The sequence below is a fragment of the Maylandia zebra genome, linkage group LG23, assembly GCF_041146795.1.
Source record: "Maylandia zebra isolate NMK-2024a linkage group LG23, Mzebra_GT3a, whole genome shotgun sequence".
Classification (NCBI taxonomy): Eukaryota; Metazoa; Chordata; class Actinopteri; order Cichliformes; family Cichlidae; genus Maylandia; species Maylandia zebra.
The window spans coordinates 48,140,840-48,167,814 of NC_135188.1; the positions used below are offsets into that span (position 1 = coordinate 48,140,840).

The 26,975-nt window shown below is 48.6% G+C and overlaps 4 protein-coding genes across 5 annotated transcripts; 3 read left to right on the plus strand and 1 right to left on the minus strand.

The window, feature by feature from the left end:
• The first annotated feature begins 1,207 nt into the window (after nucleotides 1-1,207).
• On the plus strand, nucleotides 1,208-4,828 carry ddrgk1 (DDRGK domain containing 1). Its single transcript, XM_014407667.4, has 8 exons — nucleotides 1,208-1,413; nucleotides 1,955-2,104; nucleotides 2,466-2,584; nucleotides 2,695-2,796; nucleotides 2,877-2,999; nucleotides 3,070-3,108; nucleotides 3,184-3,289; nucleotides 4,506-4,828. Exons 1-8 carry the CDS (start codon nucleotides 1,326-1,328, stop codon nucleotides 4,664-4,666), a joined length of 888 nt encoding a protein of 295 aa, XP_014263153.2. The 5' UTR covers nucleotides 1,208-1,325; the 3' UTR covers nucleotides 4,667-4,828.
• An 868-nt stretch (nucleotides 4,829-5,696) lies between these two features.
• On the minus strand, nucleotides 5,697-10,698 carry cars2 (cysteinyl-tRNA synthetase 2, mitochondrial). Of its 2 annotated transcripts, none has more exons than XM_004564106.5 (15): nucleotides 10,348-10,698; nucleotides 10,222-10,272; nucleotides 10,016-10,133; nucleotides 9,868-9,939; nucleotides 9,595-9,700; nucleotides 9,429-9,509; nucleotides 9,197-9,326; nucleotides 8,272-8,405; nucleotides 8,056-8,123; nucleotides 7,883-7,949; nucleotides 7,634-7,772; nucleotides 7,290-7,413; nucleotides 6,612-6,707; nucleotides 6,275-6,490; nucleotides 5,697-6,199 (listed from the first exon to the last, which is right to left on the minus strand). In XM_004564106.5, the coding sequence occupies exons 1-15, from the start codon at nucleotides 10,560-10,562 to the stop codon at nucleotides 6,113-6,115; spliced, it is 1,704 nt and encodes a 567-aa protein (XP_004564163.1). In that variant the 5' UTR covers nucleotides 10,563-10,698; the 3' UTR covers nucleotides 5,697-6,112. The 2 variants fall into 2 exon arrangements, with proteins under 2 accessions (XP_004564163.1, XP_076736567.1); XM_076880452.1 differs by having other exon boundaries at nucleotides 9,417-9,509.
• A 16-nt stretch (nucleotides 10,699-10,714) lies between these two features.
• atg3 (autophagy related 3) lies at nucleotides 10,715-17,079 on the plus strand. The gene is made up of 12 exons (XM_004564105.5): nucleotides 10,715-10,914; nucleotides 11,062-11,103; nucleotides 11,189-11,238; nucleotides 12,907-12,977; nucleotides 13,224-13,331; nucleotides 13,526-13,578; nucleotides 13,838-13,916; nucleotides 13,987-14,021; nucleotides 14,096-14,248; nucleotides 14,386-14,513; nucleotides 15,010-15,078; nucleotides 15,563-17,079. The coding sequence occupies exons 1-12, from the start codon at nucleotides 10,843-10,845 to the stop codon at nucleotides 15,642-15,644; spliced, it is 942 nt and encodes a 313-aa protein (XP_004564162.1). The 5' UTR covers nucleotides 10,715-10,842; the 3' UTR covers nucleotides 15,645-17,079.
• Nucleotides 17,080-18,198: 1,119 nt separating this feature from the next.
• Nucleotides 18,199-26,806, plus strand: slc19a2 (solute carrier family 19 member 2). The gene is made up of 6 exons (XM_004564107.4): nucleotides 18,199-18,387; nucleotides 19,821-20,387; nucleotides 20,485-20,731; nucleotides 20,842-21,031; nucleotides 21,497-21,638; nucleotides 21,728-26,806. Exons 1-6 carry the CDS (start codon nucleotides 18,265-18,267, stop codon nucleotides 21,929-21,931), a joined length of 1,473 nt encoding a protein of 490 aa, XP_004564164.3. The 5' UTR covers nucleotides 18,199-18,264; the 3' UTR covers nucleotides 21,932-26,806.
• Nucleotides 26,807-26,975: the final 169 nt, after the last annotated feature.

Here is a 26,975-nt window from a genome sequence, read left to right on the forward strand (position 1 = left end):
CTCGTTCCCGCCTCGTAACCAGCGCGTTTTGCCGTCAAGGGCGATCATTGGTTAAATGTGATCATGTGACTGATGCAAGCCAGATCCTTTTATTTAGCAAAACTGTGATTAATAGTTAAATATTATTGTTGAGGGGCACAGACAGGACTCCGCACGCACACATTAAAAAATAAATAAATTTTTTTTTTTTTAAAAGTTGCCTCAACAAAAGGGCACTTTGGGCACCCATCAGGAAAGGGGCGGGTGCTCAAGCCCCTCTAGCCCCCCTCTGCACGTGCCTGACACTAACTACACAAGATTTGTGCTAAACGTCGCAAATCTGTCACATCTCAAACACGCCGTCCCTCCTAAAACTTTTAAACTCTAATTTAAAAACTGGTATAAAGTCCACACTTTGTCCGTCAGTTGTTCGTCTGTCCTGCTCACGTCTCCAATGGTTGGACATTAACCTGGCTTCACTCCACATCAGCCGCTTTGCTAAAACACCGGTGTCGCACATAAGGACGCTGTCAGAGCCTGTCAGCGACGTTGATCAGCTGCGTATATACGAATGTGAATCGCATCATTGGCTGGACTGTGGGATAAGGTGGCATCGTTCTGATCCCATACGGGAGCAGCCAGTCACTGACTCACACTGCAGAACAGGATTGTTGAAGTTTTAATTTTAATTTCAATTCAGGTGAGATTTGTTTTGTGGGCAACGCAGATTTTCTGTGCGCAGAGACGTGCCAGCAGTGCGCAATTGCGCACGCGCGCAGCTTGGAGCGAACATTGGTGGGCAATCATAATGACCAGTTTATCTCAACCCTGAGGATAAGCGGAGCATGGACGCGTGGATTTAAGCTGCTCTTCATATGTCGCTACCAAAGAGGACAGTGTTGAAAACCTCTTTTCAATACAAGCTTCAGTGCGCTTCATGTATCCATCACTAACTTGTGGGATCGGCTCGGGTGTGCTGTTCATGCCAGAGTGACCAGTACGACCAGTGCCATCCCTTTCGTGTGAACACAGTTCAGATCTGATCTCCGGTGTTCAGGTTGGTGGATACCGGATAAAGAGGACGACAGCAGAGGCTGCAAACAGATTTCCAGAAAACCAAATTAATGAATTGACTTCATTGTTTTCTGTGGTCATCACACAGCAGCTGTACTGAGAACTCCAACACAGCAGGTGGCGCTATGTCCCTTTTCTATCGGTTCACCAAAACACGCGAAGAAGAAGCAGAAGAAGGAAGAAGAAGAAGAAGGAGCGTTAGTACTGAGCTGTCACAGTTGAATAGACGGGATAAAGGAACAGATTCCGTTCAGAGTATTTCCCGGGCAGCTATGGATGTAGCGCTGTATGTGATAGCTGCCGCTGTCCTCGTCGTTCTCATACTGTTTGCCGTGAAGGTGCGGAGGCAGACACGGGCAGGTAGGACCGCCTCACTGCGCTCGGCTGCAGCGGTGGGCCGCTGCCTGGATGCCGACATGCCGCAGTCCAGGCTGCTCGTTTCAGACGCTGTTTGGTAGATGAGCAGCTCGCACACGCTGAGCAGCACCTGTAGCTCTGACTGCTCGGATCTGTGCCGTGTTTTGGTGAAGCCCTAAACGTGTCGATCCGGCTCATAGCGCGCTGACAGCCGGTTGTAAATAATGAGTTCATCAGATGTTGGTGTTAAAGCTCGTCGGGCAGTGGGAATGGAAACGTCACGCGTGGTAACGACGTGCTGTCAGCGTGCAGCTGTGCAGAGCTGATGTGGGCCTGAACGTGTCATCAGCCCGTGGCTGAAGCCAGGACATGAGGACACGGCAGACTTACACCAGCTTTGGCCTGAATCTGTTTCTGATGGCGTTTAAACTCACCGAAACAGACACAAAACCCCAGCTTTATGTGGTCACCCCCCCAGTTTAAATATTTACTTAATTGACAAAGTGTGTGCATGGCTCATAGTTTCCTTGTGCTGTGTGCTCAGCCGACGAGGACCAGCGCAGGGATGTTGTGCGTGCAGCGGGGCCCCCTCAGCGAGCAGCAGAGGAGCGAGGAGCCGGCATGCCTCGCAGGAGAAGGAACCTGGCCAGTGTGATGGCAAACAGACGACCTCAGAGAGAAGCTGTGGAACGCGGTAAAGCCCCTGAAACAAACACGTTAGTGTGCTGGAAGAGTCTGCTCGGCTCGTGGTTGAGCTCTCGGAGCGTATGTTTCATGAGGGCCATTTGTCCCACAGGAAGCCTGTGCTTCTGCTCGAAGCACAGGCTTCCTGTGGGACAAATGTCCCTCATAATGTCCCTGCATGTTCATCACACAAAGATGAATTTCAACATTAAACTTTGGCTTTTCCCACAGTTTTTGCTGAGCATTTATAACGTGTCACATTATTTGATTTCACCCCCCTTTTTTCTGTTTCCACTTCTGCTGATCAAATGCAAAACACACAGTAAAGGTGCTGTTTATACATGAGAATGAGTGTGTCCTGCTGCTTTCAGAGGAGGAGCCTGTGGAGGAAGACGAGGCGGAGCAGCAGAGCTTCCAGCCGACTGCAAAGGTCGGAGCCAAGAAGCAGCGGAAGTTGGAGGAGAAACAAGCCAAGAAAGCCCAGAGGGAGGTGAGACACGCTCCACTGTCCACTCAGGGCTCGTTTCGATCTACTGGTTTTTAATGAACTCTGTTCTACTGCAGTGTCTTCAAAGTCACTTTACAGTTTACTATTTTCAGGCTGAGATGGAAGAAAGGGAGGAAAGGAGGAGGATGCAGGAGCTCAGAGAACAGGAGAGGCAGCAGGCAGAGGAGAAGGAGCGGCTGCTGGAACAGAAACAGGTCTCACCGAGTCTCCTCGGCAGCTTTCCTCGGGTGCTCACGTGATCAGATGCTGATGCTCTGTGCTGCTCTCCACTCAGGAGGAGCAGGAGCGCCGAGCTAAAGAGGAGCAGGAAAAGCGCGAGGAGGAAGAGTACCTGAGACTCAAGGCTTCCTTTATCGTAGAAGAGCAGGGAGAGGAGGAGCAGCTCTCTGAGGACCAGGTCAGACCGGAGACATTATGGTAAACATTCCTGTTTTATTTGGAGTAAACCTCTGCTTGTGTATTCTCAGTCACGCAACCTGCTGCAAGAATTCATCCAGTACATCGAGGTAAGGCCGCCCACTCCGCCGCTGCTCCCCTGCTGACATCAGTCGGCGTCTTTCTAACTGTCTCCTCTGCTGCAGACCTCTAAGGTGGTTCTCCTGGAGGATCTGGCTTCTCATTTTGGGATGAGGACACAAGATGCCATCAACAGACTGCAGGACCTGCTGGCTGAAGGCTCCCTCACAGGTTAGCGCGTCAAGACCGTTCAAATACACTGAACATGTCAGATCCAATATGCCAGAAGATGAATTAATTACATAATTAATGAGGAAAATCAGGCTGACAGTTGCTGTTGTGAAGGATCATTCGTCCTGAGTGAGCCCGACTGCACATCCTCCCACATGTTCATGGACGACTTCAGCTCGTTCCTGGCAGTAAGCACAGAGCTTCTGTGCTCGATGCTGCCACCAGATGTCCACGTAACTGTCTGAGCATTGGTTCTGGTTGCTATTATGAAGTGCTGATGCAGTATCTAGGAGGCAGATCCTACGGTGACCTGTGGGGTGGCTTTAGCTCAGGTGGTAGAGCAGGTCACCTAACCAGAAGGTTGGTGGTTCATTCCCAGTCTGCTGAGTGAACGTGAAGCTACGTTCACTCTGCAGGTCTTAATGCTCGATTCTGAGTTTTTGATCAAATCCGATTTTTTTGTCTGCTCGTTCACACTACAAATAAAATGCGACAGCAAAGGCGCTCTAGTGTGAACGCTCAAAGCGCCCGCGTGCGCAAAAGAAGACGTCACGCACGACGCGCTCTGTTTAGACCCAGAGCAACAGTGTTGTTTGACTGATGGCCCTTAATATAAAGACTTCGGACTTCACGTTTCCCAATTTTTGCTTTAAGTTATTTTGTTATTTACATAATAATGTAAATAACCTAATAATGATCCTGATTGCTGTTTTAGAGCAGCGCTGCTTCAAAGGATAGCTGCAGGTTTCTGTCAGATAAAATGTTCACGTTTCTCCATCGTTGTCTTCCCAGCAGTTTCACGGGATGACCAGGAAGCGTTCGATGTCTTCTCCGGCGCTGATAATGGCGTCTGTCTTGTGTCAGTGACGTAAAAGACGGATTTAATGCGACATGACCATCAAACAGCAGTCGCTTTCTGAAACATCAGATATGTGTCGGATTCAGTGCCACATACGAAAGTGACCCAGGTCGGATTTGAAAATATCGGATTTGTGCCGTTCACACTGTCACACCATGATGGGATAGATGGTCGCACAGGGTCAGAAAAGTCTGATTTGATGCGCTTTCGCCTGCAGTGTGAATGTAGCCATAAATGGGAAGTGCTTAGAAAAAAGCCCTTGAATGTGTGAATGTGCAGAGCGCTTTGAGTGCTCAGACTGAGGAGAACGGTGCTGTATAAGAAACGATGCATTCACTGTTTACTTGTTGTCTGCAGGTGTGATTGATGACAGAGGGAAGTTTATCTCCATCACTCCAGGAGAGCTGGACTCTGTGGCTCAGTTCATCAGGCAGCGAGGCCGAGTGTCCATCACAGAGCTGGCTCAGGCCAGCAACTCTCTGATCAACCTGATGCCTGAGAGTCGCAGTGCTGCCTGACACTCTGTGGACACATCCTTGAGTGGCTGTTGACACACAGCTGGACTCTTCACTGCCATCCTGTGTGGCTCAGTACTCTTAATCACAGCAGACGTCAGGTTACAGTTGACCTCCCAGTATGAGGATTTCAGCCAAACTGGAATAAACAAATCCTGAGTTTTATCAGTGACTTGTGTATTTTTGCATTTGCACAACGGCGTTTCTTCTTTACTGGAGTCGTGAAGCAACTCAGTGGCTCAAAGTAACACCCCACACATGTCTGTGAAGGTTCTCAGTCGTCCAGGTCATCGTAGTCTAAGGAGCTTGCAAAGAAAAGCGTCTGGACTTCTTTAAGTTGCTTGAAGACGTTTCACCTCTCATCCGAAAAGCTTCTTCAGTTCTAAGGTCAAATGGTGGAGAGTCCCACATTTAAGCCTGGTGGGAGTGACCCCCCACAGAGGGACAAAAGGACCCCTGATGATCGATCCTCCATCTAATCACATGAGCCGAGGTGTGAAAACAGGTGTGGGTCACAATCAGCCAGGGTTTCAGGTGAGCTCACTGTGAAACCTGGCCCCACCCTGTCATGTGATGTCCTGAGGTCAGATGGCCCAGGATGTGAGTGGGCGTTAAGGTGTCTGGGAAGGAACTCAGAACTGGATTATAGATGGCAGACAGTTGTTGTGTTAAGCCCCGCCCTCTGTTCAAAGATGGTCGCTCACAGTGGACATAGATGCTTCTTTTACTCCTCTTTGACCTTAGAACTGAAGGAGCTTCTCTGATGAGAGGTGAAACGTCTTCAAGCAACTCAAAGAGGTCCAGACGCTTTTCTTTGCAAGCTCCTTAGACCCACACTTGGGTATATTTATGGTGGGCTTTCTACGTGTGCTGCATTCAGTTTGTTCCACACATTTGTGTCAGCTCTGATTGGTAATGGTTAAACTACCCAGAAGCTTCGTGTGCTACTCATGAAGGAAGTTCTCGTTATTCTCAGACCGTGTACTCAGAGATGAATCCATAAAGAGACTGCGCAGTTTAAGGACCAATGCAGTACTTTCAGCAAAACTTTAATGTATCAATGCCAAATACAGTGGTGGTGGGGTATGCTGCCAGACCTCTGCAGCTCCTGGTGCTGTAGGATGGTGAGCATCAGCCTTGTGGGGTGAATAAGGTGAGGTGGGTATCAAACCTTGATGATACTGCAGGTACAGCCAACTGTGAGCATTACAGCAGCTCAGACTTAGTCCAGTACTGGATAACCACCGGGTTTTAAAAATAAAGGAGGCCTGTAACATGACTGAGAGGTGGAGCCACAGTGACAGGCAGGTACAGCACGTGGCTCAGGAAACAAACTAAGAGTCCAGCACCCTGAGCTTCTGTTTTATGGCATCGTGCTGTTTTCTTGTTATTCCAAGTCTTTCCGTCGAGTCCACAAAGCTCAAATCATTGTTAGAAATGAAAAAACCTTCAGCTGGACGTCTCCTCGCCTTTGTCCTCCGGTCCTTGTCCTCTCGCGCTCATTTTGATCTCCCACGTGGAGGTGGCTCCTCTATCCTGAAAACACAAGACAATCCCACCAGTGTAGCCCGAAACAGGAAATGCACTGAGCTAACCTTCTGTGCGTCGTACCTTTATCAGCACACCCAGGGGCGCCAGGTCCTCTCTGAGGGCATCGCAGGCTTTAAGCAGAGGGAGTCTGTCAGGGTGCAGTCCAGCTCTGCTCGGGGATCCTGTGGATGAACCGTCCCGCCGAGCGAGCGCGAACTCTCGAACTTTGCTCCTGAACTGAGTCAGCTGTTCCACAACCGGCTGCAGACTGCCTCGGCTGCTCAGCACCTCAGCCTCCTTCAGAGGACAGAGACACACGGGAGACCTCTTCAATCAAGGATTATTATCATGATTCACTGACAGACGCCTCAGTGTCATGCTGCCCGCTGAAGGGACATCACAGTGAAAAAGTGCTGACCTTAGTGTGCAGGTCGATGCCAAACACATCCAAGACATCTCTGACGTAGGTGACCATTGCTCCGAACACGGCGGGGCTGCGGGCCGCCCCAGCAGGCTGAACAGAAACAGGCTTGTGTCTGAATGTGCAATACGCTTAGAACAAGTATCGCTGCTGCTCACTGACCACACTGTTGTCATAGCTCCTGTTCCTGATCTCTAGTGCAGGGGTGGGCCACTCCAGGCCTCCAGGGCCGCTGTCCTGCAGGTTTTAGATCTCACCCTGGATCAACACGGCTGAATCACATGACCAGTTCATTACCAGGCCTCTGGAGAACTTAAAGACATGTTGAGGAGGATTTATCCATTTAAATCAGCTGTGCTGGATCAAGGACACGTCTAAAACCTGCAGGAGCCCAGCCTTCAAGGCCCGGAGCTCCCCACCCCTGACCTAACCCGACGTCTGCTGGCAGAAGTTCAGATTTCACAACAGTGGGCCTGTCCAGCTGTTGTGACAGAGGTGGAACTGAAGCTTGTCTATTCTGACCACTCAAAGCTCTTCAGACCAACATGTAACCCAACATACGACAGCATGATCCCAGAGCGCCAATACTGCCAGACCTGGTGGAGACCAAGCTGCTAACTGGGACTTTCCACCAACATCACTGACACACTGACATCAAACCTGTCAGACAGTTACCGTAGAAACAGGCTGAAGCTGGCAGTTTCCGTGATAAACCAGATTCATCAGAGCACTTATGGCTCTCGGTGTATCAAAGTCATCTGCTAGAGTGGACATCACAGTGGATTTAGTCTCAGCCAGCCTGAAAAGTACAAAAACACAGGAAGACAGTTTGTAGACGGAGCAGAACCTCTCAGGCATCAGCTGAATGTAGCAGGCAAGCGTCTCAGAATGCATGACTGCTGCCGGCACTAGCATCTGTCCTGTCCTCACTGCTTCAGCTAATTACAGCTGTGCGAGGAACAGGAGAGACAGAAATATGAGGAGGACACTCGGCCATGGGCGGAGGAGAAAGTGGGCACCTGCTCCAGAGCAAATCCTCCTGCACGTGTGAACACTGCAGCTGACCCTTCATGTAGGCCTGAGCATCGTGGCAGAAGGTGGAGATGGTGTCCAGAGTGCTGCGAGCCTCCAGCACGCTGCTGTCGCTGTAGTCGATAGCTGTGGAGACATTACAGGAAGTGCAGTTTAACATCGCAGCTATGCGACTCGAACTCCAATAACGAATGCATTCATGTATCAGACTGGGAAAACCTAATCGTGTGCCTCACCTGATCTGTATTTGCTCAAAAGACAAAACATCCGGAATTCATTGGCAGAATAAGACCGCAGAAAATCCTGACGAGGACGAAGACGTGATCATTTTCACCCACTCCACACAGCATAGCGCATTCAGGTATTAATGCAATAACACAAATAAGACAAGGAGTCAGCAGGACTGTACCTTGATGCTGATGTAGTTCTTTAAAGATTTAGACATTTTCTCTGGACTGCCCTTCAGGTGTAAGTGCCCTAAAAACAGCAACAACACGCTGAACAGAGCACGACACACAGCTGCTCCCAAACTCAGCTCTGCAACACGAATGACCCCCAAACACTTTCAGACAGCGTCTGCTTTCCAGAGAGCGTGCACGAGGCACGAGCCACGTCTGGCTTTTACCTGAGTGCAGGAAGTAGTTTGCCCATTGTCCACACTGGTGATACGCCTCACTCTGAGCGATCTCATTCTCGTGGTGAGGAAAAGCCAGGTCAATCCCTCCAGAGTGGACATCCAACTGTCCCCCAAACATGGAGCTGAAAGCACACGAACAGGAAACTCATCAGCGCTCAAACTCAGGCTAATTAAATCCTGCATTCAACTGTTCGACTGAAGAAACAAACATCACTGCTGGACTAACATGAAGTCAGTGTTGCTAACAGTTGCTAACACTGGGGTCTATTTTTTCATTTCACTTTTGCAGGTTTGCCTTTTAAAGCAGGTGCAGACTCATCTCAGCTGTTAGTACATCCCCTGAGGACAGCAGATATCCTTACAGTTGTAAGGATTTAAATTTGCTGTGGGTCCTTTATCCTGACATTGTAAGACAAGTGTTAAAACCTTGTTGTGTACCTTATTCTGTCCTTTACACTGTAGGCAGGTGAGCACACAAGTTCAATCTGACTTGTTCCATCTGAGACAGCTGGCCGAGGGAAAGCCAAACCTTCCAGCTAAAGTCTGAACGTGTTGTTCATCTGTTCAGTACTTGCAGACGGGACTGCTGCAGTTCTTTGGTTTGGACCAGGCCTCTCTTTACTGCAGCTGCTCGTCTGCTGGCCGGTACGAAACAGAAGGAGCACACGTCCCTGCTGTTGGCCGCTCTACACTGGCTTCCAATTTAGAATTGTAATCAACCCACAACAAGAAAACGTGTCTACAAACTGAGGAAATGCAGAAACCACAGGTTGTTCAGTCGCCCACTTCACGATGCCACGGAGGAAACAAATCACCGCAGTAAAAGTCGCCTCATTTACTGAGGTCTGTCTGTAACTGGGCAAAGATAAGAATTCCCAAGCGTTAATGGGATTCATGACCAAACAGAACAAACCTAGCAATGGTAGAACATTCAATATGCCAGCCCGGTCTTCCTCTGCCCCACGGGGACTCCCAGTATGGTTCTCGAGGTTTCGACGGTTTCCACAGAGCAAAGTCCCTCGGGTCCCGTTTGTTTGAGGAGCCTGCAGAGCCGTAGAGTTTGCGGTCAGTAAACTCGGGCGTCTCACTAACATCGACATGGAAACAGAAATAATAAGAAAGGATTAACTCACACCAACACTCACCGGGCTCTCCCTGAGGATCCACAGCTCCCACAAACCTGCCGTACCTGCCACCAATGGACTGAATGTCAAAATACACATCGCCTGCAACCAAAGCAGTGCACAAGTGACACCTCCAGCATTTCAGACGACCAAAAACACCAAACAAAACAAGCTCCTCCATATTTACCTTCTTTCGTGGCATAAGCGTGTCCATTTCTGATGATCTTCTCAATAAAGGCGACGATATGATGCACATTCTCTGTGACCCTTAAATACACTGCAGGAGGAACCACCTCAACACAACAACATGAAGACGTGTTTATACATGAACAGGATGGTTTTACAAACGCTGAAACTCAGAGTGGAGGTAAAATTGTGCAGTGCTTCATGAAATAGATCTATCCTTTTATCCTGTGCATGCTGTAACGCAGGCTGATCTGCTGCAGGTCTAAGCTCACACCTTAAGCGACAGCATGTCCCTCTTGAACTCGTCCTCATACACTGCGCTGACGGCGGCTGGGGAAACGTTTTCCTGTTGGACCACATGAAACACATGACGTCAGCAGGTGAGAACAGAGCAGCAGCCAGCAGGTGCAGGACGGCCTCACCTCCCAGCTTCTTCTGATGATCTTGTCATCGATGTCAGTGATGACCATGGCATGGATCACGGTGATCCCAAACAGTCTGCTGAGGATCCTCTGCAGGATGTCAAACCTCACGTATGAGCTGTGACGGAACAAACCCACAGAGCTCACACACACACACACACCGTTTACCTGCACGCCATAGCCTCACCTACTGTTGCCATAGTTACCTTGCATGACCCAGGTGAGCGTGATCGTACACGGTGGGTCCACAGCTGTACCTGAGATGTAACACATAAGTGGGTTATTAGGCCGCCGTGTGCCGGCATGAGCAGCACAGTGGTCAGAGTCCGTACCAGGTCGCGACCCCCTCTCTTGTCAGGATCAGGGGCTCCTTCTGTTTGCTCAGGCTGTTAAAAGTCTTCAAGCCCGTATCAAAGCCGCTAGGCCTCACCCACTCCCTCCCGGACACACTGCAGCTGGGTCCGTGGGACGTGGATCGGACCGTGACCGCCGGTGAAAGTCCGGGGACCGGTGCCCTCCACAGCAGCGAGCTCACCTGTTTCCACATAGCGCGAGCCGCCGTGGTTTGAAGGCGAAGTCTGCGGTGTGACCGCACCGGAGCTCACGCACAGCTCACCGCAGCGGTTCCGACGCTGAAACAAACCGATCTAAACGCGGTTGTTTCGCTCTTCACGCACGTTTAAGCCACTCCTACACTTCTCGCGAGAGTTGTATAGCGGAAGTTTATAGGCGAATCATGTGACTCGGTGTAGCTGGCAGTGTGAACAGCTATGCCAAAATAGTCGGAGCTCTGACAGGAAGGTTCAGATCCCAGAGGATTCTCCGATATGCAGAACGTGATCAACACGGTGAAGGGCACGGCCCTCGGGGTGGCCGAGTTATTCACCCCGGTATTAAAGGTAAGCGCGGCAGCTAGCTGCTGGTAGCTGTAGCCGCTCGGACGTCGGGGCTTCATTTGTGCTCTCGGTGTGAAATGTTTGACACGCAGCTGCTTCACCGGAAGTGAAGCGGAGCACTAACAGCTTTCGCTTTGTTGTTAATGACAGGAATCGAGATTCAAAGAGACGGGAGTCCTCACGCCGGAGGAGGTGAGACCGACACAGCCCCGCATACACTGTTCCTCCGCGGCTCTGCTCAGGGCCTCACCTGTCCGCTCCTCTGTCTGTCTTTCAGTTTGTAGCAGCTGGAGATCACCTGGTTCATCACTGCCCCACATGGAAATGGTGAGAGGCTTAATTCATGTCAAACACGACGAGTCCGTGTCATTAAAAAAGAAACGCACGAAAGACGAAACTAGACGCTTGGTGCCGTGTTTCTGGAAGCGCGTCTCCGTGTGCTCCGACGGTCAAAGCTCAGTTTCTCCACTCATTCAGACGCCACATTTATACACGTCGTTCCTGTGACAAACGTTTGACCTGCAGATGGAAAATGTAAAAAAACCTGCACTTTTTTTACTGTAGTAACACCACAAATGAGCCGTTTATACAAAGAGCTTGAAAAGGGGCCGCTTTCCCATCATCTGTGCTCATGCTTACATGCTTCACATCATCATCACCACAAAGGGTTAAAGGAAATATACTGGGCACCATAACTAACTCAAACTCCAAGTAACTGCTGCAAACCAGCACTGTAGGGGGACAGAATGACCAAACCATCAGCGTACATTAAAAAAGGAAAGATCATACAAAGAACACGTATGTGCGATATCCTTACATGTGCGGGCTCGATTGTTAGAGCTCCTGGAAACTGTGGTACACGGTCCCATTCAGTCCATCGAGCAGTTGTCAAAGAGCGCAGAGTTGGCAGTCTTTATCAATCTGTCCAAACAAGTTTTCGATGCACAGAGTGGAGCTGAAACTGTGAGATTGCACCACACAGTGCAACGTCACCCCCACCCTCCACTAAGACAATGAAACCCAGGTGCTGCTGTGATGGGGGGCGCTGTCATAACCTTGTTTACAGCTGTGCAGCTTGGCTGCAGTCCTCGTCTTCAGTAGTAATGACAGAGCTTTCTGCCCCTTTGCTTTAGTCACAAAGTGTTGATCATCTGTGGACTTGCTCTGCTGATGAAATGTTGCTCCGCCTCTCTGACTCAGTCTTTATTAGCCACCAGCTGGCAGGTTCAAACCCAGAGCTTCTTGATGGGAGGCAGCAGTGTTACCGCTGCACCAGTGTGTCGCCAACATTGTCCGTCCTGCTGCAGTGTGGTGACGATTAATGTTGCCTGTGCTGACAGCTTTCACAGGAACGTTTGTGTGGAAAATGAGGATGCGGCCTCAGAGCTTGCATGAGTGTTGAATGTGTCCGAGCGATTTCACAGCATAATGGAAGAAGCTGTTGTGATGCAACACGGAGAAACCCAGCTTGTGTCATTATGGCACATCATCACACACTGAAACCTGCTGCCACAGAACAGAGGTCGTTTTTTATGTTTTGCATGTCAAATGCAGGACAAATGTAAAAGCTGGATGTAGTTACTGTGACCTCCCCTGTTGGAGGCTTGATTTGAAGCCATGAAGTTGATATCGGTTAACGGTCAGTGATAATGGCTTGTGATTGACAGCTTGTTAGTTAATGTGAGTTCATGCCACAGATAATCTTCCATTGTGAAATGCAGCATCGCCACGAGCTAGACCCAAACTGAGGACACAAAGCCGTTTCACTCAAGAGCCAAAGCCACAGCTGTCCACAGCTGTCCACATCTAGTGCTCTTTAGACTGAAGGACCTCGTTAGACTTCATGTTTCCAAACCAGAAGCTCAGTCCATGTTCTTCACTGTCAGAAAGATGAGAACAACTGTAATAAACTGTGGTTTGTAACCAGGGTGGAGGTCTCAGGACCTGAGCCGGGCTAAAACGGCAGCAAATGATCTGTTTTTTCTCTCCCGTCAGGGCCACTGGAGAAGAAGCAAAGGTGAAGCCATATCTGCCACAGGACAAACAGTTTCTCCTGACACGCAATGGTGAGAGGCAGACTTCAGGAAGTTCAGTCAGCGAGTCTGACTCACTGCTTCAGTGTTTAGTGACACAAGACTGAACCTCAAGTGCCTTAAAGTTCAGGACAGGACTGAAGTTTTTAAAGATGATATTGTAAACAAATAATTTTGTGTGTTTCAAAGTGTCATTGCTGTGTGTGTGTGTGTGCGTGTGTGTGTGTGTGTGTGTGTGTGTGTGTGTGTGTGTGTGTGTGTGTGTGTGTGCCTGCGCAGTGCCCTGTTACAAGCGCTGTAAGCAGATGGAGTATTCAGATGAGCTGGAGGCCATCATCGAGGAGGACGATGGAGACGGGGGCTGGGTGGACACCTACCACAACACAGGTGTGATGCTGGTGGTACCCGCGCACAGCTAACTGTTCGTTCACTGTCACATACTGGAGTGGGCTACATGCTTCACATACGATCACACTGATCAATCTCATTCTGATGACGTGGCCGTGATATCAGACGTGTGCTGAGTATTTCCTGATGACTGTGCAGGTGTCAGTAAAGATCCCCTGAATGTGTCTGTGCAGGTGTGTTAGGAGTCACAGATGCTGTGCAGGAAATCTCACTGGACAACAACAAGGTTTGATTTCTAATTAATATGAATGTAAAATCCTCCACCGCTCTAATAGTTCCATCCCTCGGCTGAAGGACCGAGGGCGTGCGTGACGGAGGGATGTTTCCTCCCAGATTACTGCTCAGATGTGAATGAAACGGTTCGTTTGCTCAGTTTCGCTCCTTGCGATTGGTGGACCATCATAAAAGCCTCGATGCCATCGATTGCGTCTCCGGTGTCTGATTGTGCGGTTACATATCTGTGCTCTTAATCTGAACTCTTCTAGGATAAGAACATGAATGCCCCGTCTGCAGCATGCTGTGATGATGAGGATGATGAAGACGGAGAAGCGGCAGATATGGAAGGTATTGATCGTGTCTTTCTGTGGTTTGGATGTGCTCCCAGATCGGCCCTCACACTCTGCTGTCTTTTCAGAATATGAAGAAAGCGGGCTGTTGGAAACAGACGAGGTACGCTCGCAGCGCTGTCTGACCTCGGCCATCATCCGCCCGACTCCGGCCTGACTCTTGTTTTCTGTCTCTAGGCAACCCTGGACACCAGCAAAATAGCAGAAACTAAAACCAAAGCAGAACCTGGCAGCGAAGACGCCATTCTTCAGACGAGAACATATGACCTGTACATCACATACGATAAATACTACCAGACCCCTCGACTCTGGCTCTTTGGATATGATGAAGTATGAACTTTATTCTTCGTGGTATAGAGATGATAAGCAGTCGATAGACTCCGAGCGTGAACATCTGCAGTCTGCTGCTTCTTGTTGAGAAGGAGCGCAACCAAAACTGAGACCAGCTTTGTTGCTTTGTCTCCCAGGACAGGCAGCCGCTCACTGTAGAGCAGATGTACGAGGACATCAGTCAGGACCACGTGAAGAAGACGGTCACCATCGAGAACCACCCCCACCTTCCTCCACCTGCCATGTGCTCGGTTCACCCCTGCAGGTGAGAGTTTCGTTTGTCGCGTTGAACGATGCAGACCCACCACACAGCTGCACCTGTGATGGTGTCGAGGCTTATTGAGCTGAATGAATGAATCGGGAAAAGATGGATGACACTGTGGTGGGTTCGGTGATGCTGATTTGCACTGTGACTTCTTCACTGCGCTCTAAGAAGCCAAACGTTGTCACACACTAACTTCCTGTTTTCACTAGAAGCTGCTGCTCCAGCCCAAAACCTGTTTCACACGTTCAACTCACTTCTGTGTTCAGTTCAACTTGATTTCTATACCGACCGCAGATGTTATTGTAAGGCAGAGCCCCTGCAACAGTACTGAGTGATCACATGACCATTAATAGCGAGTCAGCTGGTGCTGGTATCGAGTCGCATTCTTCTGCGTCTCCGCTGAGATAAAGGAACCGTGGTCGTGTTTAAGGATGTCTGTGTCGCAAACATTTTGACAAGAACCTTTAACCTTTGAACTCGTGACCTTTGCTTTCAGGCATGCTGAAGTGATGAAAAAGATCATTGAGACTGTGGCAGAAGGAGGAGGAGAGCTGGGAGTGCATATGTATCCTTTGATGATGTCACGCGTCACCACAGCGACGCAATGAAAGGAAAGTGGCTCCGTTGAGAAGCTTAACTTTGTGCATGTTGTGTATTTTCGGCTATTTGCAAAAGGAAAGTGTCAGAGCTGTTGGAGGTGTGGGCGCTGCAGCAGCACCCAGCAGGGGAAGCTCCGGTCAGCAGCAGAGCCAAAGGGCAGGCAGCACAGAGAGCCTGTGTCGCTCTGCTGGCTCCTAACAGCATCTCTCCAGACCAGCCAAGAAGCTGCCTGAGGAGGTGCCAGGCTTACCAGGATAAGCAGCAGGGATGGATGTTTTCACCTCTGTACACCAGCAGTTCATTGACGTATCAGCACTTCGATGTTTTATAGGAGCCGGCTGCAGCCAGGCAGGAAGAGCAGCACTCGGCGGCTGGCCTGCAGCGAGTGTTCGTGGTCAGGCAGGTGGTCGCTCTACCCCCACCTCTGTTTCCTTAACTGATGCTTTCAGGTATCTTCTGATTTTCCTCAAGTTTGTGCAGGCCGTCATTCCCACGATAGAATACGACTACACGAGACATTTTACCATGTAGGTGCCTCTGCTGCAACACCACGTGCACACGGGAAATACCAGAGATGGTCTCCGCTCTCAATACAACTGGTCTGCTGAATGTTTGTGCTACTCTAAGATGCTTTGTGTGGAAGTGTCAAGGATATGAAACGCTGTCTCTTAAAAGAACGGGCTGACGTATTAGGACACGTGCTTGTTTTCTGCTGAACCCAGAGAAACCCGATCAGCATCAGTTTGATCTGTGTGTATGCAGCACAGAGTAGGATGCTGTCATGCAAACGGCACAGCTACCCTGCTCTGTTGCATAAATTCAGATACATTGTGTGTAGTTCTGTCTCTGTGATAAGCTGGCTAAACACATCAGAGGTGAGGTCTAACCCTCGGTAACCAAGGTCCTCATCACCCAAGAGCTCGACTGCACCTGCAATGTCTCTGCGGGACAGTGAAGCTTATTGATGGTTAGTGTGATTAGGAGTGTTTAAACAGAAGCTAAGCAATGTCCTGCTGCAGGGAAGGATTGATGTGTGCTGCTTTAGTTCCCAGTCTGACACTCATTCATGTGTTGGTGTAAGATCAGGTTTGCTCCTCCCACAGCGCTGCGCTGCTTAGCCCCGACCTTAGAGAAACTAAACGAATCCTCCTCTTCATCATGGAGGCGATCCTGCAGTTAGGAACTTAAAACTGTCACATTCAAGCTTGAAATCACTGCTGCTTGGTGCGAGTTTGTGGTAGACGATTCCATCAGTCCAGCACTCACTCTGCTCTCTGGCTGCACCAGCCTGTGGAAACAACTCTGTGTTTAGCAGCTTCGGCTGCATCCACTCGTGCTCATGTCTGCCCGCTTGTGTCTCAGCTCAGTGGGTGCTGAGACACAGGAAAACTGAAGCAGGAGCCCAACAACTTCTGGATGGCTACAAATAATAAAGCAGCCTTGTCTCGACGGCGGCGTCGAGGGAAGCTCGTGGAGCACGGATGTTTCCCGTCAGCTGTCCTCGCTTCCATCCCAACGCTCTCTGCGGGAATCGAGGCTGAACCTCAGTTTGTTGAGAATGTGCTGATCCCGTTTCTGTGTCGGTCTTCAGTTGTGAGCAGGTTTCTAATTGATGCTTCAGAGGATTTGTTGTCAGATGTAACTCTGTGTCTAATGTATTACTGACCTTTGAAGAGGTTTGCTGTGACCTCTGCAGAGCAGCCTCACTGATGCAGTTTAACTACACGTCCATGTTTCCTGTAACCTGTCATGTTTGGCTCATTACAGTGGCAGCACTCATCCATACAAAGCATCTGCTTCAGTAATCCACAGCTTGCTTCCTCGTGTGTTGGTTGATCAAATATTCTCTTTGTATCTGTGCCTGTTGGTCCAGTCTTCTAATTTAAGTTGCTTGGTGGTGAGGCTTCACCGTTTCAGAAAGATGTACATTTATCAATAAAGAGTTTCCCAAATATTGCAAGAAAAATGCTGTTTATGGATGTATTTATTGGTGCTGGGGAGGGGCGGTGGTAAGTAAAACATCTCAAACCTAAAAATGTTCCTTCATGATACACGTTATGCTGCAGGTGGCAAGGTTACAGGTGAAGGAAAAGCCAGCACAAAGTGTCCTGGTCGTAGTTCTGAGGCCTAACAGCTGATGGCGTTCTCTCCCTACAGCTTGTACGTTTGCTCTCTGCATGACCTCAACGTGCTTAAGCCACTCCTTTGTTGCCATAGCAGCATCTGACTGATAACTGTCTCCAGCCTCCTGGCTGAGGGAGAAAGATTAGCATCTAAGATTTTCCATCACTGGCCCGTCTGCGCCTCACTGTGGTGAAGTCACAGTCAGAATATTACATGAGATCAATAAAACAAGGATTTTAAATAGAGAAATGTCAGACTTCTGGAAAGTCTAATCCTGCATGTGTACTCAGTACTGCCTCAGTGCAGCGTGGCATGGATGCTGTCAGCCTGGGGCACTGCTGAGGTGTTGTTTTGTTCCGTCTCATGTCGCTCATCTTTCTCTTTTCAGTGGAAGTTTTTCTTCCACAAGCTTTCTATTAGTGTTCTTTGTACAGCGCTTTGGGGACACCAATGATGGTTTTCTGCGGAACTGTCATGTCAGCAGTCAGGATTGTGATTCCTACTGAACCAGACTGAGAGACCATTTAAAGGCTCAGCAACTCTTTGCAGGTGTTATGGATTAATTGGCTGATTAAAGAATGACCCTTTAAGCCTACAATATTGAACCTTTTCACCATATTCTAATTTTCTGAGCTCTTGAATTTGGGCTTTTCATAATCTTTAAGCCACAATCATCAAAATGATAACAAATAAAGGCTTGAAATATCTCACTTTGCATGTAACGAGTCTCATATCATATATAAGTTTGGCCTTTTAAGTTGGATTACTGAAATAAATGAAAGTTTGCGCGATATTCTGATTTTCTGAGTTTCACCTGCATCTTTAGCGTTCGTCACACAACTGTGTGAAAAGCCTGTTTCAGGCCGGCAGGGGGCAGTAGCTGTCCATATAAACGCGGCGTTGCGATTCACACTCCAGTCCAGAAGGTGGCGGTAATGTACCTGAAGTTGTTTGGCACCGCCATAAAAAGATAGAAGAAGAAGAAAGAAGTAGAAGAAGGACCGGCGTAGGTCATGCTGCTTCAGACATGTCGGTGTTTGTCCCCACTGTGCTGCTCTGTGTCTACGGCTTCTTCACCAGCATGCGGCCATGCGAGCCCTTCATCACCGCCTACCTGATGGGACCAGACAAGAACCTGACGGAGACTCAGGTGAGCTAGCTCGCTGTTAGCAACAGCGACTCTGAGGCGAGTCTTAGTTGTGTCGTCACGCTCTGTAGCATCAGCGTGCGTTTACACTGTTAATGTTCACGTGAAGTAAGTTGGAGCTAAGCTGTGGACAGGCGGTGCCGGGCACGCGCAGAGGACCCCCAAAACCTCCTCACTCAGCAACCCGCTTAATCAGGATTCCGTCATTTAGTGTCATTTGGCTGATAAACAGCAAAGATCAGCAAAGCAGAAACTAAAGTTTATGAAAGCAGCAGAGATACAAAGGGCGTCCCGGACCAGCTCACCCCAGTCTGCGGGCGGGGGCTGCTGGCGTGGGGCTCAAGACATGTGATGTAACGTGCTTTTAATCAGCTGCTCAGCCTGCCTGTGTGTCTCTGTCTGAAGGATGGAGTCACGTAGCTGCTTCATCCCGCTGTTAGACACACTCTGACTCCCTCATCAAATATCAGGATCACATCAAATGTCCTGGAGAGCAGAACAAAGACCACTGGCTCCTCCTAGATGGTGGAGCTGGGGTCAGCCCAGCAGGAGAGAGCCTGGGCTGGTTGTTGGCAGCAACTGGACCTTTAAATAATAAGAAACGACTTACTTTAGCATTGTTTTGAAGGTTTTTTGAGACTGATTCTGAAAGTTTACCATGTCCTGGTGTCATATCAAAGTGAAAATACTTGGTTTTATTGCATGTACGTGTGGTTTATTGTCAAAGGAGCTTGCAAAGAAAAGCGTCTGGACTTTGCAAGCTCCTTTGACTACGATGACCTGGATGACTGAGAACCTTCAGACATACGTGTGGTTTATGTTTCCCATTTTGTTTTTCGTAAGAACTGTTGCATTTGCAGTATGACAGTTGTTACAAAATGTGCTGTCGCAGGGATGTTGCATGGTGCCGCAGTGTACAGCGTCAGGCAGGAAAGACTGAAAATGGCGATCTCAGTGTTGGAGCAGTAATCCCAGAGACCCTCGCTGTAGACGGAGTAATCTCCCTGAAAAATGACCAGAATTTCTGGCTAATCCTTAAATAATTACTTGTACAATGCTGAGGCTCTCAGCAGGCCTTCAGAAAGCAAACCTTGAATCTGCTTGGATGTGCCCACTGTTGCGCTGTCCAAAGGCTGGGACGACCGTGTCGTACCCCGAGCCTGGCTTAGCTATTTAAGTAACGCCGATTAATGAGCAGACTTTTTTGTTTTTGCAAGGTAAGTTTACCTCTCTGTAATTCCTCAACTAAAACGTTAACGTTAGGTTTAATGTTCACAAAACGGAGCCACACGTCCGTACGGTGCTGAGCAGGATAGCTGCACAGGAGATCAGCAAGATCACTGACAGGTTTCAAATGCACAGCATCCTTGTCATTTATTGATGCAAAGGAAAGTGAAAGGAGCTCTAATCCATGCGGTGACTGTTTCTGTCTGCAGGTTGTCAATGAAATCTTTCCAGTATGGACGTATTCCTATCTGTTCCTGCTGTTCCCCATCTTCCTGGCCACTGACTTCCTCTGTTATAAGCCGGTGTTGGTGCTCCAGGCCAGCAGCTTAGTGGTCACCTATGTCATGCTGTGGAGGGCACAGGGCATGCTGGCCATGCAGCTGTTGGAGTTTTTCTACGGTCTGTCCACAGCTTCAGAGGTGGCCTACTATTCCTACATCTACAGCGTGGTGGAGCCGGAGCACTACCAGAGAGTGACTGCTTACTGCCGCAGCGTGACTTTGTTCGGATCAGCGGCTGGGTCTTTGACCGGTCAGTTGCTGGTATCCGTGGCCGAAGTTGACAAGGTCTACCTCGTCATCATTACACTGGCGTCAGCCTCTGTGGCTTTTCTGGTGCCCTGCTTTCTCCCCATGCCCAAGAGGAGCTTGTTCTTCCACAGGCGTGCAGGAGCAGAGGAGGCTAGGCCCCGCAGCAGCAGCAGAACCGCCACCAGGATGGAGAAGGCGGAGGATTCGGACAGCAGGGTGCCGCTGAACAGGCCGGATATCTCCAGGGTGAGTGAAGCTGCCGTATCTGGCCACGGCTGTGATGAGAGATTCTGAGTTTGTACGATTGTGTGAAGAGGTCACACGTCTGCATTTGTCTGTGCAGGCATCCAGGTCCTCTGAGGCAGGAAGTGGCAGCGGGGGGCTCGTGGCGGTCCTGCGGATGCTGTTTGATGACTTTGTGCAGTGCTACAGGTGTCGCACCCTGCTGGCCTGGTCGCTGTGGTGGGCTCTGGCCACCTGTGGCTACTTCCAGATCATCAACTATTCTCAGCCGCTGTGGGAGCACATTCTTCCATCCAAGGAAAACATCATCTACAACGGCTATGTAGAGACCCTGTCCACGCTCCTCGGTGAGGCTGCTCTGGTTGCTTCACAGCAGACTGTGTAAAGCTGTGACGTGAGCACACTCTCCCAGCGTGACTGACCTTTGACAGCAGCTCTGTGTTCCTCTCGTCCACAGGGGCTCTGGCGGCGCTGCTGGTGGGCTGCCTGCCTGTGACCTGGGCTCTGTGGGGGGAGTTGGCTCTGTGTGTGCTCTCCCTGCTCATGGCTGTGTGTGTGTTTGTCATGAACACGGAGCACATCTGGCTGTCATACAGCTTCTACATTCTCTTTAGAACCACGTACATGCTGCTCATCACTGTGGCCACGTGAGTACCCAATCACCAGCCACATATGATATCCTGTATCATGATATCCTGTATCATGATATCCTGTATCATGATATCCTGTATCATGATATCCTGTATCATGATATCCTGTATCGACGTCCAGTGCACGCGCGGCGATGATCCAGAAGTCAAACCAGGCCGAGACGGCAGCACTTCCATGGCTCGTTTCAGGCAGAAGTGCAAACATTAGTGTTATTCCATGAAGCAGTTCTGGCACAGCTTACTGGAAATTTAAAAGCAGAAATTGAATCCATGTGAGGGATTAACAGGACATGGGAAGATTGTTGTTTGGAATAAGGAGCACATTGAGCTGAATGCGTGGGAGCACTGCTGACTGTAGAAGTGCATGTGTGCAAACACGAGGAGACTGTTCTCCATCTGACTTCCTGTTACTGCTCACACGCTGCGACTGCTTGTCTGTTCAAACTCATCTGTCTCCCTCAGGTATCAGGTTGTGGCCAGCCTGAACATGCAGCGGTATGCGCTGGTGTTTGGAGTGAACACCTTTGTGGCTCTGCTGCTGCAGTCTCTGCTCACGCTGGTGGTGGTGGACTCCTCTGTCCTGGGCCTTAAAGTCTTCACTCAGGTGAGGAAGTATAACAAATGTAGAACTTGTGTTGTGCCTATTTAGCTTCCACGATGTAGATGTGATAACTTCTTTGTTTCCTTCCTTAGTTCTTCATCTACGGTGCCTACTTTGCTGTCATTTCTGCGATCTTCCTCTTTGCTGGGCTTTATAAACTGGTCTCCAGGCGGCACTCTGAGCAGAAGCCTCTGCCCGGCAGCCGAGCGCAATCGGAGACGGACTCTCCACCGATCGGTGGCACAGACTCCAGGACATGTGTTGGTGAAGGTTCTCAGTCATCCAGGTCATCGTAGTCAAAGGAGCTTGCAAAGAAAAGCGTCTGGACTTCTTTAAGTTGCTTGAAGACGTTTCACCTCTCATCCGAGAAGCTTCTTCAGTTCTAAGGTCAAATGGTGGAGAGTCCCAGATATAAACCTAGTGGGAGTTTCCCCCCACAGAGGGACAAAAGGACCCCTGATGATCCTCTAATCGCCTGAGCCAAGGTGGGAAACTGGGTGTGGGTCCCAATCAGCCAGAGTTTCAGGTGAGCTCATTGTGAAACCTGGCCCCACCTTATCATGCGAATTCCTGAGGTCAGATGGCCCAGGATGTGAGTGGGCGTTAAGGCGTCTGGGAAGGGATCTCAAAACTGGATTATAGATGGCAGAGAGTTGGTGTCGTAAACCCCGCCTCTGTTCAAAGATGGTCGCTCACAGTGGACATAGATGCTTCTTTCACTCCTCTTTCAAACCATCTGTCCTCTCTGTCCAAATTGTGAACATTGGCATCCTCGAAAGAGTGACCTTTGACCTTTAGATGCAGATGGACTGCTGAGTCTTGTCCTGTGGAGGTGGCTCTTCTGTGTTGTGCCATGCGCTTGTGAAGTGGCTGTTTGGTCTCTCCGATGTAGAGGTCTGAGCATTCCTCGCTGCACTGTACAGCAAACACCACATTGTTAAGTCTGTGTTTTGGCGTTTTGTCTTTGTGATGAACCAGTTTCTGTCTGAGCGTGTTGCTGGGTCTGAAGTACACCGGGATGTCGTGCTTGGAGAAAACTCTCCTGAGTTTCTCTGATACACCGGCTACATAGGGGATGACAATGTTGTTGCGTCTGTCCTTCTTTGTCTCCCTCGCTGAAGAAGCTTCTCTGATGAGAGGTGAAACGTCTTCAAGCAACTCAAAGAGGTCCAGACGCTTTTCTTTCCAAGCTCCTTAGACTCCAGGACACACCACAGCGATTAGAGCCTCACACGCAGGCGTGTGGATCCACAGGCTGAGCTCAGTAATGTCCACTCGCTTTTTTATGCGCCAGAGTAGACTGTAAGTAGAAGGTAGATGTCAGATTGCCTGCACTCGCCTCGCACAATGACTTATTACTGAAGAGCTCTGACAAGCAGACACACAGCTGATGTTTGTTCCTATAAATGTACAATACGCACACAGGCTGCTCCTTAGACTTGATATAAACTGCTGAACAATCAGTAGCAATGGTACGTTATTAGCCCTCCTCCCTCTGTGCTGCAGAGCAAGTATTAAATGTGTTTGTGTGTCTGAGCTTGATTGGTTGGCACAAATTTCTAACAAATCAAATTTGAGAATTTTGTGTGTGTGTGTGTGTGTGTGTGTGTGTGTGTGTGTGTGTGTGTGTGTGTGAGAGATAAATTGGAGGTTTACTATACTTGTGGGGTCCCCACACGTTTGAGGGCATGTTTCACACTCAATTTAGGAGTTACGACTCAGTTCTTCCTTAAAACTTAGGCGCACCGTCCTGGGATCGGCTGCAGCATCCTGATTCCCACCGGTTCTTCTTCCTCCTGTTAACATGCTCCTCTTCTTCGTCGTTGTTTCTTATGAATGCCATTCTTATATATTGCTGATATTTTCCATCACCCCCATTTTTCTTCATATAAGACCTGCTGTGGTCTCTAATCAAAGTATGCTACAACAAACAGTCGACTCTCACCCGCTTATATTCTACCTTTATTTTTCTATTTTCTCCTCGAAAGTCAGGTCTCCCAACACCACTCTGGAGGGGATTCAGCCTCCAGGGGATCATTTCTATAGTGTCAATTTGACTTTTTCATATCAGTGTACAATTTTAAGACTGTGCAACTAGTAAATTACCAGAAATTGCAACATACGATTAGTATTCATAACCGTATTTGCCAATCCCATGCTGCCTTGCAGTTTCCGTGGCGAAAGCCTGTTTACTTTCTTTCACTTATGCTAACCTTTAACCTTTTATTTATTTATTTATTTGGGATGACATTCAACATGTCTGTTTAGGGCTCTCTTAGTGTTTATTTTCAGACTTTACAATACCTTAGGCAACCAAACAAGAGACAACTACAAAGAACCACACTCGACCCATATATGATGTCCTCTAAACCAAGGAGAAAAGGATGTCCAGTCCGCATCTCACATTAAGGCCTAACGGAGCATTCAATCTATCCACCCCCTCTCCATCCTTTTCAACTGACCGACCGACCAACCAACCAGGATTCGCCTCCAATCCCATGATTACCGATGCCCCCTCTGTGCTCCTTAGAATGAGGGCCCAGTAAAATACGCGGTCCATCCGGACGGCATACAGGTGCTGTTGCAGAGGCGCTCTCAAGTGGGCCCCAGTCTGCCCCACATACATCAACCCACACTTGTTACACTGAATAGTTTTTTCTTTGTTTTCTGAACAATATGGCAGCTGCCTCCCTGCTATATATTCTATAGAACCTCAATATCTGAGATTTTACTATTCCCTGAAATGTGTGTGGCGGATGATGGCTTAATTTGTGTAGGAGCGCATGTGTATCCGTGGTTTAAAATGTGCCCTAGTCCACAACCTCTTACAATCCTTTTCATTTTCAAAAAAGACCGTAGTGTCTAGGAAGTTTATTTCCGACTCGCCGTGTTCCTGTTTGAGCTTTATAGACTGATGGCGTGTGTTGTCTACAACTTGTTTAAACATGTCCTCGCCATGCGCCTATGATGTCATCTAAAAACCGAAAATAAAAGGGCGGTTGTAGCGGGCATTTGGTCAGCGCCTCCCACTCACTCATATCGGTGTTAGCATCAGATGGTGCATGTCTTTGGTCCAGGGCTGTTCAGTCTGTAAATGATACGTATCGTCAACGTGAGAGTTGTTATCAGTAAGGCAGATCTCCAGAAGTTGGAGGATTTCAGGACGCACAGCGTTTGGGTAACGCCGAAAGATGTTCGTCACGCCTCTCAAACGCATCCGTGTGTTTACGTTAGTGAACAAGCTTTCGATATCTATTGTATATACGTGTTATCTGCTATGGAGCGAATCATTTGCAGAAAATAGTTCGTGTCCTTTAGCAGATAATCGTGCTGTTTCGCAGCGATGTATTTCTTGTGTAATGAATGGACAGTCTTCCTGTTGTTAAATCCTCCCAATTCTTTCGATCTTTGGGCTGAAGGAAGGACACTACTCGGTGTATAAATGCTCCTTCAACAATGCTTTATTCCATACAATTCAACACTTTTGAGCATAAACCATCCGGATGGGGAGACATGCATGCAGAGGGTCACAGCAAATCTCAAACTGGTGGAGGGTGACTCAAACTCTTCTAGCCTCTGTTGGCCCCCACCTAGTCGTAAAAACCCAAACATTCACATTCTCTCTAACTCCTAGCGAGCCTGACTTATGGCCTTGGCTGCTCCCTATTTTGTCTGCCTTCAACAACGGTGGGGGTGAAGCTCCCGTGGAATGTGCTCTGTCTCCTCTGCTATCAGAACAGCAGGTCCTGACTCTGAAACCAGGATTTCTTATGACTCAGCAGTATAAACGATATCATTCATTCACACTGAAGCAGCAGTCTAATGTAATACAAATCAGTCTAATAACTGTAATAGTTACCACCTTCTTCTAATTCAGGAGAATAATACGAACTAAAACTACATAATTTCACAATCTTTAATTAGGGGTATATCATGGCTCCCCACTCCAGCTCCCAAACCGTAGGGCTCGCTACGAAAGTCATCGTCTGCAAAGTAGTCTTGTAATTTAAAGCGTCTATGATACCAGTGTAAAGGGTTAGGCTATACAGCTAGGAAAAGCATTATGTCAATGGGATGTCCCCACGAGGATAGCAAACTGTGTGTGTGTGTGTGTGTGTGTGTGTGTGTGTGTGTGTGTGTGTGTGTGTGTGCTGACGAGCAGACTGAGAGATGGAGAAACTAAGTGTTCAGTCCGAGCAGCTGAGCGATTAGTTCACGGTTTTTTGAGATGAGCATTTATTTTGTGTCAGTATCAGTGTGACTGATTATACCAGGCGTGTGTGTGTGTGCGTGTGCGTGCGTGCGCGCGCCTTCATACAGATAATTGACAAAGATGTTTGAGTACAGAGGAGCTGGCTGACCTGATGGCTGCCTTTTTACCCACTGAATGAAATCATCACACAGACTACAGAGTCCCACCAGCCCAGGCTTTGAAACACATTCCTGCTGCTTTCCTCCAACAGCAGAAAGCTTTGTCTAAATGTGGCCACCAAATTGTGTTGCACCAACCAAAATGAATCGTGAGCAAATCGATACATAAGACATAAATGCCCGGGTGACACCCTGTTCTTCCAAGGCTGTCTGCAGTAGCTGTGAGCGGATGCAGCAAGCAAACGAGCACACTGCCGCCTCCACAGGCAGCTGTGTGCTGTAACTCAAGCTCTCACATTAAATTAATATTCATTCCACTGCTTTGGTGGGGGGGGGGGGGTATAAATGTGGATGGACATTATAAAGGATTTATGTATTTATTTTTAAAGTATGAAATAATTTGAAACATTGCAGTTACTCTGTCATGCAGACGAGTAGAGAACACGTCTACCTTACAGACGGCTGCAAACCGGAGGAGCCAATCAGTGACTTGAAACATTGGTCTGGATGAACTGTGCCTTTTTCCTGTGACCGTTTCCCATGGAGACGGTCAGTGTTACACAAGCTGGAGATCCTCCAACATCTGACATGAAGTGATCAGTGTGCACTCAACGATTCATGAATGTTTGTCTACATGTGATGTGTGCGTTCGCCTGCCTAAACTGAAGGTGTCCGACTCGACTGCTTCTCCCCCACAAAGACACGGGGGATTCTTATCTGGTCTATGCAATAATAACAACATTTTATTGGTGTTTCTCTGATTCATGTTCAGACTAAAATAAACTTTAACTGTACTGTTATTTCTTTCTTTTCCAGTCTTTTTGTTCAGAATAAGGGCCTACAGCCATACTAGTCACATACACAACAGCAGAAGTCCATGGTTGGTTATGCTGTGAAACCCTCTCTGTGTGTCATACATGTCTAAAGATGTATTTTTTAATACGTCTACCTTGTACATATACAACATTG

Bases quoted from the DNA above. Each gene is read 5' to 3' on its own strand.
- slc19a2 (XM_004564107.4), top strand. From the start codon at position 18,265: ATGTCGGTGTTTGTCCCCACTGTGCTGCTCTGTGTCTACGGCTTCTTC. The intron at 18,388-19,820 runs GTGAGCTAGCTC...TTCTGTCTGCAG, and splicing joins AGAACCTGACGGAGACTCAG to GTTGTCAATGAAATCTTTCC. The intron at 21,639-21,727 runs GTGAGGAAGTAT...TTCCTTCCTTAG, and splicing joins GCCTTAAAGTCTTCACTCAG to TTCTTCATCTACGGTGCCTA.
- cars2 (XM_076880452.1), bottom strand. From the start codon at position 10,562: ATGTGGAAACAGGTGAGCTCGCTGCTGTGGAGGGCACCGGTCCCCGGA. The intron at 10,273-10,347 runs GTACGGACTCTG...GTTACATCTCAG, and splicing joins AGAGAGGGGGTCGCGACCTG to GTACAGCTGTGGACCCACCG. The intron at 6,491-6,611 runs GTCAGCACTTTT...TGTCCTCTGAAG, and splicing joins GCATCGACCTGCACACTAAG to GAGGCTGAGGTGCTGAGCAG.
- ddrgk1 (XM_014407667.4), top strand. From the start codon at position 1,326: ATGGATGTAGCGCTGTATGTGATAGCTGCCGCTGTCCTCGTCGTTCTC. The intron at 1,414-1,954 runs GTAGGACCGCCT...CTGTGTGCTCAG, and splicing joins GCGGAGGCAGACACGGGCAG to CCGACGAGGACCAGCGCAGG. The intron at 2,797-2,876 runs GTCTCACCGAGT...CTCTCCACTCAG, and splicing joins GGCTGCTGGAACAGAAACAG to GAGGAGCAGGAGCGCCGAGC.
- atg3 (XM_004564105.5), top strand. From the start codon at position 10,843: ATGCAGAACGTGATCAACACGGTGAAGGGCACGGCCCTCGGGGTGGCC. The intron at 11,239-12,906 runs GTGAGAGGCTTA...CTCTCCCGTCAG, and splicing joins CACTGCCCCACATGGAAATG to GGCCACTGGAGAAGAAGCAA. The intron at 13,579-13,837 runs GTTTGATTTCTA...GAACTCTTCTAG, and splicing joins TCTCACTGGACAACAACAAG to GATAAGAACATGAATGCCCC.